This window comes from Helianthus annuus, chromosome 14, assembly GCF_002127325.2.
Source record: "Helianthus annuus cultivar XRQ/B chromosome 14, HanXRQr2.0-SUNRISE, whole genome shotgun sequence".
NCBI lineage: Eukaryota > Viridiplantae > Streptophyta > Magnoliopsida > Asterales > Asteraceae > Helianthus > Helianthus annuus.
In genome coordinates, this window is record NC_035446.2 from 109125908 (window position 1) to 109139588 (window position 13681).

General features: G+C 35.3%; 2 protein-coding genes across 2 annotated transcripts; one reads left to right on the forward strand and one right to left on the reverse strand.

The window, feature by feature from the left end:
* The first annotated feature begins 5634 nt into the window (after positions 1-5634).
* Positions 5635-7236, forward strand: LOC110905739 (GATA transcription factor 19). Its single transcript, XM_022151271.2, has 2 exons — positions 5635-6154; positions 6717-7236. Exons 1-2 carry the CDS (start codon positions 5741-5743, stop codon positions 7026-7028), a joined length of 726 nt encoding a protein of 241 aa, XP_022006963.1. The 5' UTR covers positions 5635-5740; the 3' UTR covers positions 7029-7236.
* Positions 7237-10188: 2952 nt separating this feature from the next.
* On the reverse strand, positions 10189-10688 carry LOC110905738 (protein RADIALIS-like 1). Its single transcript, XM_022151270.2, has one exon. The coding sequence runs from the start codon at positions 10616-10618 to the stop codon at positions 10379-10381; it is 240 nt and encodes a 79-aa protein (XP_022006962.1). The 5' UTR covers positions 10619-10688; the 3' UTR covers positions 10189-10378.
* Positions 10689-13681: the final 2993 nt, after the last annotated feature.

Consider the following 13681-nt stretch of genomic DNA (forward strand, 5'->3'; position numbering starts at 1 on the left):
ACCCACCATAAAGGATGCCACAAAAAATAAACATCTTCTAAAGACGACTGTTACGTAGGAAAATAAGGATCTACATAAGACATTCAAAAACAGGTTCAAAACGCCAAAAAGGTTAAAGTAGAAGAGGCTGATGATAGTGAAGATTTGAATGAGAAATTAAATTATAATTTTTATTTTTTTTTTCATTTTCTATTGTTTGTTATGTAATTCTCTGTTGTTTATCATCTAATTCTCTACTATTTTAAAAAAAATGAGTATAAAACGCCAAAAACTACAAACACCAAAACGCCTGAAAGTTTGAAAACTGTGAGAACGAATGCTAGCAAAATACGAGGTTGCTATATAAAACGCCAAAAACGCAAACAAAGTATTGCTGGAAAAATCAACACTAATTGACAGATGAAAATTGAAAGAAACAGTAAAATAAAGGACGGTATCATTATTGCCAAACATTATAGTTATATTAATGCCACTACATGGAAAATTGAAATTTATTTATCTTTTCAAAACGTCATAATGGCCTGTCACATTATAGGCCTGTATCCTAAATGGCAAAACACTTGATATAATAAAGTCAAGAAAATTATTGATGTCTTTTACATTAAAAGCCTGCATCCTGATCTAAAAAACAATAAAAACGCCAAAACAATACTTAAAACACCAAAACATTTACTATGATTCTGATCTAAAAACAATAAAAACGCCGCGTACTTATTAAACGCCAAAAATATGGAAAGATGAAGTGACACGCGTTAAAAAAAGAAATATGAAAGGACAAAAAGCCCCTCCGCCTTTCTCTAAGCGGCGTGACACGTGTTAGGCCAGGAAGCGTTCTCACCATTCTCACACTTTTGAGCGTTTTCTCCTGATCCCGTATATATATATATATATATATATATATATATATATATATATATATATATATATATATATATATATATATATATATATATATATATATATATATATATATATATATATATATATATATATATATATATATATATATATATATATATATATGCCCATCCTCCACACCCTAGATCCATCCCTCATCCCTTTTAGGCTCATCCTCACGTCCACTTACGTGTATGCCTATATGGCGAAGCATCCTTTGAGAACTACCCTCCTCCACACAGTGACAGATCAAAGATTTTTTTTTCATTGTGGTCCATTTTTGTGATTTTTCACAACTAAACATTAGAATTTTCGGGTCGGTCATCGTAGTCGGGTAGGGGCTAGGAAACAATGTAGAAGCATTTAGTGGACATGAAACCACTACATTATATGTTGGAAGTTTTCTTTGGTAATCAAGTGTTAAATAAAATCGACATTCAATTTATCATTTTAAAGAAGCAAATTTGAGGGTCAATGGGTGGTTGTGCTGTTTTAAAATACTAGTTTAATTTTGATGGAAAAAAATAAACTAAAAAAAAAAGACATGTAAGACTTGAACTTGAAATCTATTTGTTGAAAGACAAGGGGATTTACCACCATACCATCTTGCTTTTAATACTATAGGGTCCAATTAATTTATTTTTTGGGGTCCTTAAAAAATTTAACATACCGGTTCTACTATTTTATAAAAAAAGATTTGGGTCCGTGGATCCCGACCCGGACCATATGGGTCCGCACCTGCCTCCACACCCCTTGTATCTCAAAGAGTCCAGCCGGACAAAAAAATATATACCATAGAGTGCAAACTAATCCTATGGTACGAAAGAATATTCTTTACTTAAAAGGAAAATAATTAGTAGGTTAAGGGTATTATGGTAATTGGAGAAAAAGATTGTACGCCTCGTGATCGAAGAAGTATATAGATCCATGTAGGACTGTTCCCTCTGGTCACGTGGCCTTTTTTGACCATCCCCTAAAAAACAACCCTCTAAAAACTCTTTAAGAGCATTCACATCCATCCCACCATATTTTCACCCTAAATTACACTAAAAAACACTACATTTTCTCTCTCCTTTTCAATTAAATAATATTTTTTATACCTTTATCATTACCTTTTCTCTCTCCTCCACTCACAACCACTTTCAAAATATATTAAAAAATTATAGAGGGTGAACAGTGTCCCCCCAAATATACAGATGAACAGTAACATTTTCTCTCTCCTCCACTCACAACCACTTTTTATACTTTTTATTATATTTTAAAAACATAACACACACAATTTGATTCCATGGATGTGAATGCTCTAATCATGCCATTTTGAATTGTTATTTTTATCTAGAGTTAAATGTAGTTTGGATTATTTTAGCAGTTTAGTGTAAAGATTTCATTTTCTTTTTGTGAGTTTAAAAATGCTTCACTGTTGGTATTTTAGTCCATTGGGTTAATTTGATCCATTATTTCTGTTAATGAGAAGGGCAATTCGGTCATTTATATGGCCGAATTGCTCCTCTAGTTAACAAAATTACATATAAAATGACTGAATTGCCCTTCTAGTTAACATTATTTTCCTCTCTCATTCTCCTCTCTGTACCCCTTCTTTCTACGAACTCCACTGCCACCAGCCTCCAGCGCCACCTGCCGACCTTCACCCATAAGCACCTTCCACCCACGAGCACCATCACCTGCCGTCCTCCACGACCACCATCATTTTCCGATCATCCCTATCACCACCATTGCTGCAGCATCATCACCACTATTGTCGCACTATCACCTCTGTCCTTCAGCAGCGTCTTCAACCAAAGCCATCAGCACTAGCGAGTGGTGGAGGTTTCTCGCCGGTGAGTGGAGGTTTCAGATCTCGCCGGTGAGTAGAGGTTTCAGATCTGGCCACCACCATTGTTGCGCCATGATCGTCGTAGACCTATATTGCATCCAGCACCATGATTGCTCTAGTACCTAAGTTTCACTCCTTCAATCTCCACAGACATGGTAGAGGTTTCAGATCTCGTATTATCAAATAATTGGCTTGCATAATGAGGAATATTACGTCTACTAGGAATATTATATCGAGTCAAATAACTCGCACATGAATCGAAGAATCTTACGTCGAATCAAATAATTTGTTGAATTTAAAAAAGTTAACATTTATATGGGTCATATACTACATCGTATAGCTTCTATATGACCCACTTTTTGAAAAAAAAAAATTAATAAAAGTACAAGACCCATATATGTCTATACAAGTTGTATACTGACACGTATACACTTGTACGATCAGTAATAAAGTTATTTTGACACCCTATATACGCGGTCGTATATAGGCATATGACACATATACAAGTGTTTAAATATACGTTTTAAGACCATGGTTAACACCCTTAACTTTCTGTTAATTTATTAATATAGAATTTATGTAAGCTTATGGTGTAGTTATGGTGTATCTCCAGTCTTTGGCTTCTTGATAATAGTCGGCTTTCATTTATATAAAATTTGTAATTAAAAAAAAATCTATTAGGAAAAAGCTCTCCTATTTAGGATTATTGAATTATGTTTAATCCAATAAGATTAGGAATGAGAGGCAAAAGAAAGTCGTCTAAAAATACTATTCTGTTAAGATCATGCGTTATGCTGTGTGATAGTGATAGTGAAAGGCACACCAAGTACGCTGGTGGGTGATCACACTCACTATCACCAGATTATGTGTTATGGTTTCACTAGTTTTTACTACTACATCAAAAAGTGAGTGACACGTTACTAAGGGGCTTTTATTCTATTATTTTCATTTGGCTTAGTAATAGTTTTTAGTAATAGTTTCACTGGTTTTTATTGTGTCACGTCAATCATTTCTTAATCATTATTTTTTTTTTTTTTGAAAAACTAATTTAGATAATTGAAATAAAAAGTGAAATTATATATAAAAAATACAATATATTTTAAAACTTAAAAAAGCTACAGTATATCCAATAAAAAAAGTACAGTAAAAATAAAAACTCAAAAAAAAAAAAAAAATTCTAGCTAATACGACCCAAGAATCTTTTGCAAATCTCATCTTTCTTTTTTTTGAAACTTTCAAGCTCCACTCCCGTGAAATGATGAGTGTTAAACCCACGGACTTGAAGATCAATGGTACGTTGATGTTTTTCGTTCCTTAAGAGATATCAACTTGTCAATTTTCGATTCAAGTTTATTAACTTGGGCCTGGATCTCCGTATTGTTTGAAGCTGAATGAGGGCCTTTGTATTTTGATTTATTTTGATTCTCCCAACGAAAGATCTGGTTCTTCCGGGATCTCATACTCATCATCCGTATTGTTTGATTTGTTTGCAACCGTGCATCCGAAGTGCCTTAAGCAGAAGTAACTTCATTGGAAGATGTGCTCTTTGAAATGGTCATATGACCATTGGCACACAAATCCAGACCATCAACATACCCACTTCACACCCATGAAACCCCCCCCCCCCCCCCCACCCCTCATGCTACGTATAACACCCCATGGGGTGGTGTGTCACAACACTCTGAAACCCTGGGTCTACCTCCTCACTCGTACTTGAGAGCATTACCCATGTTCCTTAACATGTGTTATGGTTGGTGAAAAGTGAAAGGTGGGTAAAAATATTTCTTTGGCTCTCTGTTTAATTGGGCTGGCCTTGCTACTATTTATGACTAACACGATAACACTCACTCGGGTGCAGCATGGTGTGTGTGATAGTGATACATACGTGGTTGGCCCTCCTCTCACATCATGTACCATAACATATACTCATATATTTTTCAACACCAATTTGGTAAATAGGTATTCCATTTGTCGATTTTCGATTTAGTTTCTCGGTTGAAAAGTTGCACGTTCTAGGAAGGTTTTCATTGGCACACTCTTTAATTGGGTTTACCTTGTGACTATTTATGACTTACAGAATAACACTCACTTGGGTGCGGCACAACGTTTGTGTTATAGTAATGCTACATGGTTGGCCCTCCACTACACGTCTAACCCAATCGACCCATTAGATATCCCGACTCAACCTGACCATTTGACCATTCATATAAGGTTATAAGGCTCGTGGAGTTGTCCTGGATCTGTTTGTTCCATTGTTTTGGGGTTTGGTCTCGTGGGGGACCTTTATGTTGGCGGATATGATGTATATCGTATGCCTACATCCACATTGGGCTTTAATAATGAAATGTTCCGATTTGCTAGTGTATATATATGTATTATATAAAGAAATTAGATAATGAAACTTACAGACGACAAAAAGATACAAAGCCATAAAGCAATCTATCATATCCCATCATTGCAACCTATAAACAGTCCGTCCCTTTCCCACCTTTCATATGCATATTTATAGTAAATGTAAATAAAAATGCTACTGTGTTTTATTAAATTCGTAATCACATATATGTATTTCTTTATATACTTCACAGTTAGATTGCAAGTCTTATAAAATTCTTTATACATGAAATTAATAATATTATAAAATAGAAGTTCATTTTAAAAGAAGCAGATAAAAAAAAACATAATTTGATAAATAATATGCTGATCACTCAACTTTCTATAAAGCATTAGGTTGGTATATTAGATCATATGTATATTTTAAATTAAAAATTGTGGGCAATTTCCAACAAGACAAAACGACAAAAAAACATATGGGAATATTCAGTCCTGCAACTGCACTTCAACTGGACCCACTGTGTATACCTATATAAACACCCCAACCCCATCCTTTCATTGCATCAAACCCTCTTCTAGTTCTTCATTGGCCCACAAGTTCTCATTTATAGCAACTTACACACAATAAGCCTCCTTCACAACCCGTTCATTTGACCTTTATTTCATCATTTTATCACCATGAACAGGTGCACTGGTGCAACCATGATGGGTCCATGTTCATGTGGTCTCTACCATTATAATCAACCAACTTCATTTTCCAACATGTTCCCAATGTCTTATGATTATGAGCAAGAAATGTGTTCTTATGGTTCTTCCCCTTCTTCGGTCGATTGCACTTTGTCTTTGGGCACACCTTCCACTCGCTTGTCAAATGACTATGAAAAAACGCACCATGAAAAGCGTCGTGGGTCTAGTTGGTGGAACATTTTGCAACCTTCGAGTCACTCGGCTGCACCATCCGCTCATAAAGCCAATCATGGCGGCGGTGGAAATGGTTCTTCTGCCAACTCTGATAGTCTCTTTTCTCGGCGATGCGCTAATTGTGACACCACTTCTACTCCGCTTTGGAGGAATGGACCTCGCGGCCCTAAGGTACGCTTATAGTTCTTATTATTCTTATTAAAATTTGAATTAAGGTTTTATTAGAAGCAATCTCTCTGTCTTCTTCTACAAACAAATTTATTTGTTCTGTCTAATCCATTCAAACCCTGTTTTATGAATGAGATATTACTAGATACGTTTTTTTCTATTATTCTAATCATATTTTAGTCAACATAATAAGCAAATGAATTAGAGCCACTCGAATTCTTATCATTTAAATTAACATTTCAGTCAGGGTCTTATCACAATTCACAAGCAATCTCTCTATCATCTCTCTGATAAAAAGAAATGTTTGTACTCGTCCCACCCTTCCCAAACTCTGCTTTATGAATGATATTTTACCGGATACACTTAATGTTTTAATCTAACATAATAAGCAAATGAAACAAAACCATTAACCACTAGAACTTTTATTATTTAATCTAACATTTGAATCAAGGAATTTATTATGTTTCCCAAACTCTACTTTACAAATAAGATTTTACTAGATACGTTTGTTTATTTTAATCAACATAATAATAAGCATTGAATTCTAACCATTGTACATTTGCAGTCATTGTGCAATGCATGCGGAATCAGATACAAGAAAGAGGAGAGGCGGGCGAACGCAGCCGCGGCTGCGACACATGCAACCGGAGGCAGCGATGCTACGGATGGATACCACCACCAATACATGATGAACGGTAGCCAATGGGTTAATCATGATTACACACAGTCCACCCATAAAATGTCATCATGCTACTCTCCTGCAGCTTCAAATGAATTTAGGTTCATGGATGACGTGGACGACAGAGATTCGACGTTTCTTTCATGGCGACTCAACGTCACTGATAGACCAGGCCTCGTTCATGACTTCACCAGATGAAAAATACAAGGTTTACATGTGAGATATTTTGCCGTTCAAAAAAAAAAAGAATTATGACGTGGCGTGTCGTGTAGTCTCACCCATGATGACGTGGAAATGTGGGGTCGACCTTTTTCTTGTTCAAATTCTTTACGTTAGGAAGACGATGTGTTTAGATGTAGATCTTGTTTTTTTTTTTTTTTTTTTTTTTTTTTTATTCTTAAGCTTTTGTTTTAGGAGTAGCAGCCTTTTTTTTTACCTTTTGCCGGTCAAATTATTTTGTTCTTTTTTTTTTCTGCTTTAATCTAATATGAATGAATATCTTTAATCTTCTTTATATTCTTTTTGTTCCGCTCCAAACTGTGTTTGATTTACTGTTTATTAACGTATGTCATGTTTTTTGTCCCAAAAAGAGTAAACCGGTGTTTGTAAAACTTTTTATACAAACGATCATTTCAAAACTGTCGTTCAATTTATAAATCTAATTTGAATACCATCTCAAATATATAGCATTTTTATCCATTTAATTACTATTATGAGTATCAGAGTATTACTACATACCTAAACTTATAAATAAAATCAATAATCATCCACCTAGCTAATATGTTAAAATGAAAAAGGATCGATTACATATATTGTAAGATCGTACGTTTAGTGATCTGATCTTGCAGATAAGTTCAACTATTTTTTATTTTTCACTCTTGCAATAATCATCCACCCAGCTAATATGTTATTTGACTTCAATTTTCATATTTTTGCTAGCACCAAATGATACATATCCAGTAGTCACATTTTTTTTTTTTGTGTTTGCTTTTCATTATTTGCTTTGCCAACCTTGTTTAACTTATAGGATCACATGCCATGGTAACATCCTAAGTAAGAAAAATAGCCATATTTATGCAAATTTAATCGATACTGATCAGTTTAAATGTTTAATCACTAAAGTTGTGCGTGTATCACACTAAGAATAATATGTTGTTGCTTCCTATTCTCCTCATCGGTCATCAATCATCATCCTCTCCCTATTGAACCCGTTGTCATATCTGACACAGTTGGCAAACAATTTCATATGTATATGGCTTGATGCTTCAAATATTAAAGTTGAAACATAAAGAATAAAATGACAATGATAGAAGTTAGTTTTTTAGTACGAGGCATTGAGTTATAAAATTAAGAATCGTATTCTTTAAACTGGGATTTGGAATTCTCTCTACTGACAGAAGAGAGATTCTTATTCCACCCGTTATCAAAGTTATATATCTTGTGATTTTATAATAAACAAAAAAATATATTTTGATCATCAAACAATTTGAAGTAAAAATGGTATTGTTGATATCATTTTTTAAGTTTAAATGATTATTTAAATATTTGTGGTAAGAACATTCACAATAGATCTCTTATATATATCTGAGTGAGAAAACTTATATTATAAGGAATGATTGTGAGTGTTTTTGAGTGGTTGTGAGCGGAGGAGAGAGAAAAAATATGAAAATGTTACTGTTCATATATAAATATATGGGAAACACTATTCACCCCTTATATATATTTTTTTAAATATTTTTAAAGGTGATTGTGAGTGGAGAAAAGAGAAAATGTAGTAATAATAATAGTATAAAAATATTATTTAGTTGAGAAAAAAAGTAGTAATTTTTAATGTAATTATATGGATATGGATAGAATCCAATGTGAATGCTCTAAGTAATTCTATTTCTTCAAAATATTACGCCCCGCTTGCGGTATGCGCATATAATGTATATATGTGTGGGCGCTCGGGGGGCAAAAGTGAAAGTGCACTAACTTTAATGTTATTTTACTAATTTCGTGAAAATAACATTAAAAGAGGGGGATGGTTAATCATGCATCATGTGGTGGCGTTGGTAGCCGAAAAACAAGGGAGTACATGCATTAGTCGGCCTTTGTCTTAATTGTTGAGTGTTATGTGCCTTATGTCTAAGGCTTGATGCAAAACTACTATCGAGCCGGGGGGTCTCACTGTAAGCAGCCTCTCTATTCCTATGAGGTAAAGGTAAGGTTGTCTACATTTTACCCACCTCGGACCCTACGTTATCTTTGCTATTGGTGGGATTTACTGAGTATGACGATGATGAGACAGCTCCAAACAGTACCGCTATTGTGGGACAAATTATTAGATTACCAAATTTGTCCTAAAGCTCCAACTCTCGAACACATCTCTGGTAGATGTAGTCTCAACCAATGTTATCAAAACTGGCCGGTCACCAGACCCTAACTGGTTTGGTTGGCGTGGGTTGAACCACCCTTTTGAATCAACCAGTTTTCGATGAGTGCGTGCGGTGAAGCGTTCAGTTGTTAGAGCAATTTTAAGTGAATGATTATAAGATTTAAACCCAAAACGATATCAAAGTGCATATCAACCCGTCCATAGAAAGATGTTAATCTATTTTTGTGTTGTTAGATTAGACAAATGCTCCATCCACCAAAAAGTTCTCTTCCTTGTTGGATTTTATTTATTTTTAAATATATTTTTATAGTTCTCTTCCTTGTTGGATTTTATTTATTTTTAAATATATTTTTTTATATTAAATAAAAATAATGTACTATATAAAGTTTATGTAATATAATAAATAGTTTTTAATAGTAATTAAGAGTCTGTGGTGTTTTAAGTTAGTCCAACCCGTAAACCAATAGTGTGGCCATTTCGAGTATTCGACCACACTTCCATTTTTTTCTAAACATAGCAACCACCTTCGCCATTGATTCCCCTAGAAAGTAATGATTATCACTCAATGTCATTAGGCTGAGTGTAGCGAGTTAACGCCCACGTACACCTCAGCATGGAAGGGTGTTAAACATCATTACAGGGGGCGCCAAGGGCTCGCCCATGAGTGGCTTGGCCGGCACGAGAGTGGAGGCAGCGTGTACACTCCCTATGTCAAACTGTCAGCCCATAGGCCAATGAGAACTCTTCAAATGGGAGGGGGGGTGCCACACCATATAGTCTTACCAATGCAAATTTCTCAGTAATGATTCATCATCGAGATCCTGATCAAGATTGAAGATTTAAGAGATATCAAGGGGGATGGCAATTTCAGTAGTGAGCTATTTTCATATTCGATAGGTGTGCTATTTTCCCACGGATCAAACATAATAATTTAAATTAGCATCTTACATGAAATTGTGAATTGCAGGCTATAACCGTTCATTTATATAAATTTTGACATTGAATTAAAGCTTATAATTAATGATGAGATTTAACAACATTACAATGCATATAGTATATGAAATCAAGAGGACATTACAAGTAGGTATGTATGCCCTGAATATAATAAATCTTGTATTTAGTGATCAACGACTGGATCACATTATTATTAATTTAACTCACTGTTGCCAGACTAACGTCTGTAGTTGGGAAAGGGAACATTGCCAGACTCTATATGCCTGAGGTCTTCAATCAGCACTTCATAGTGTCTCTTCACTTCTTCTGCGGTTTTACCGCCCACTGCCCTTGCGATCTTCTGCCACCGATCAGGGGTGTCGCGATCAAACACTGCTAGCGCTCGCTCAAACAGTTTGTTCTGTTGGGGGGTCCAAGTGGAAGTGGAGCTACTTGAATACATGGAGCTTGATGCCATTTAGTAATTAGGAGACTGAAGTCAAAGAAGAAGTGAACTCAAGTGAAGTGAAGTGAAGTCAAGGGATGGTTTGAAGGATGTTGTCAATGGAAGCTCCTTATAAATAGGAGGAAAAGCTGGTGGGGCTTCTTGTCCAGTTGGGTGAATATTTGCAAGAGGGCAAAATAATATACACGTCATCATGTTTTGTGAACCACAAAAAGAGCTAAAGAGCATCTTCATAAAACATTTTATATAGTTTCTCTATTCATGTAGTTGTTTGTTCAAACGAGTATCCATATGAAATTTACAAAACCGTATTTATTGAAATGTGGCATCCATCAAACTTTGTCTATGTATGTGCATCGGTGGGTAAGGACTAAGGCATCGATGGATGTTTGTCGGCTTGCCAAACGACTGCTTTATCATTATTCATTAACAAAGTGTCAAGGTCATTCTTGTATGCCTATATTACAAGTGTTTTGTAAAATTGCACTTCAAGTAGTAAATATTTAAGTCAATATTGTAAAGTATAGTATTTGACAAATTGAATCTCTTTTGAGGGGATATTGTGCAAGTCAAAGAGCGATGAATATTTTAATACCATAAGTTATAACTCATGGATATGCCTTTTGGAGTGGGATTAATAAGCTGTGCAAGCATTAATCATACCTTGACGTATGATCATCTTGCACCTCTAATTGTTGTGTTGCATTTGGGAAGCATGCTAAATGTGACCATTTTGCTCTATTTGGGTCTGGGCTTGGACTTGGGCTTGGGCCTTATTGAGTCAGCTACTTAGCTTTCTAATTCCATGGTAAATATTACAGTTTACAAGTTTATGGATATGGTGGCGAAGCTTGAGATTTCCGACATGGGGTTGAAAACGTATATACCTAAAAAATTATAAAACCCGGGGGGTCGAAAATGTTGATTGTATGAATTAGGGTTCGAAGTTTCAGAGAGAAAAAGATAACTTGTTCGTATATTCGAATTGGTAAATTGTTACAGTAATACATATGATTACATATATACACGACAGGTTTGACAGTAACCGCCGGAACTTAGGAATTAACATAATAATAACATAATAATGTAACCTTATTAATCAACTATGCTATATAATTACTTATAAATATATCTAGCTTATGTCTATAATCTAATACCCTCCCGTAAGCTAGATAGGGACAATATGAAGAAGCCTCTTGAAGTGGTGGAAATCTTTCGGCTGCAGGGCTTTAGTAAAGATATCAGCAGCCTGATCCTTGGTTGAATAGAAACTTATTTCTATTTCATCGTTCTTAATAAGGTCTCTGATGAAGTGATATTTGACTCTAATGTGCTTGCTTTTTCCATGGTAAACAGGATCTTTTGCGAGATTAATAGTAGATTTATTATCACAGAAAATTACAGGCGGACACTCCATGTTAAACTTCAGATCGTTTAAAATTCCTTTAAGCCATAGAGCTTGACATCCGGCCATTGACAATGCGATATATTCTGCTTCTGTTGACGACAAAGCTACTACACGTTGTTTCTTGGACTGCCAGGCGATGGCTCCTGATCCTAAGTTGAAGATATAACCAGAGGTGCTCTTGCTATCATCTACATTACCCGCATAATCGCTATCGCTATACCCAACTAACTTCCCTTTGCTGCCTTTTCAGTAGGTTATACCTTCATTAAGTGTTCCCTGTATATATCTAAGTATCCGTTTACCAGCCTCCCAATGACTCCTCTTTGGTCTGTCCATAAATCGACTCAATTTGCTCACAGCGAACATGATATCAGGGCGTGTATTTGTCAAGTACATTAAGCTTCCAACTAAACTTCTATATAAATTTTCATTCATTTCATCTTCTGGATCCTCTTTGGACAATTTTTGTCCATACTCCATTGGTGTAGTTATTGAATTACAGTTTTGCATGTTAAATCTTTCGAGTAAGCTCTTTGCATACTTCCTTTGTGACAGACTAATGTTACCATTTTCCTGATTTACTTCCATACCTAGGAAGTAATGAAGGTTTCCAAGGTCAGTCATTTCGAATTCCATCTTCATCGAGTGTTTGAAATGGTTTATCATATCCAGTGAGTTACTTGCTATAATCAGGTCATCAACATATAAGCAAATCACCATTTTAGACTTCTCTGATACTTTAAGGAATAGAGTGTGCTCATACACACATTTTTTGAAACCATTTGATTGAAAATACTCGTCTATTATGCTGTACCACGCTCTTGGGGCCTGTTTCAGACCATATAATGCTTTCTTTAGTCGACATACTTTTCGTTCTTCCCCTTTCTTAATATACCCTTCTGGCTGCATGATGTAGACTTGCTCATTTAACTTTCCATTTAAGAATGCCGTTTTAACATCCATTTGATGCAAGTACCAACTATGACGCGCTGCCAATGCTAGCATCAATCTAATTGTATCGAATCTAATCACAGGGGCAAACACGTCTTGGTAATCTATTCCATATTTTTTATTATAACCTTTCACCACCAGCCTTGCCTTGTATTTGTCTACATTCCCATATTCATCATATTTTGTTTTAAATATCCACTTCACCCCGATGGGTTTTTGATGTAGCGGAGGATCTACTAGTTCCCAAGTTTCGTTTCTTTGTATTGATTCGATTTCTCTATCCATTGTTTCCTTCCACTTTACGTCCTTTATAGCCTCACTATAGGTAACGGGATCAGCATCTGCATATAGAACAAAATTGGCTGCATCGTTCGAGGGCAAACGATTTTCTTCATATAGTTGATTAACTTGTGTTTCCGTCATAGGTTGAGTAGCCTGATATATTTCTGTTATGTTCCGAGTTCTGAGTTCTTCATTTTCTGAGGTAACAGATGATGTTTCATCTTCTGATCTGTCATTTTGCATATTTTCATCTTCGTTGTTTATTTGACTTCCATCTTGATCATTAATATGTGAATCAACATCATGAAATTGATTATTTCCCTCGCTCTCCAGATCTGTGGAGGACTCCACTGCCTGATCATCATCATCTATGCAGGTCACTCTAATGCTTCCGTGGTTCTTATCAGTGTTGGATGTCTCCCAGTCTCGGTCTT

Excerpts from the sequence above, each read along its gene's own strand:
- LOC110905739 (XM_022151271.2), top strand. The coding sequence starts at position 5,741 with ATGAACAGGTGCACTGGTGCAACCATGATGGGTCCATGTTCATGTGGT. Across the intron at positions 6,155-6,716 it reads ATGGACCTCGCGGCCCTAAG|TCATTGTGCAATGCATGCGG; the intron begins GTACGCTTATAG and ends GTACATTTGCAG.
- LOC110905738 (XM_022151270.2), bottom strand. The coding sequence starts at position 10,618 with ATGGCATCAAGCTCCATGTATTCAAGTAGCTCCACTTCCACTTGGACC.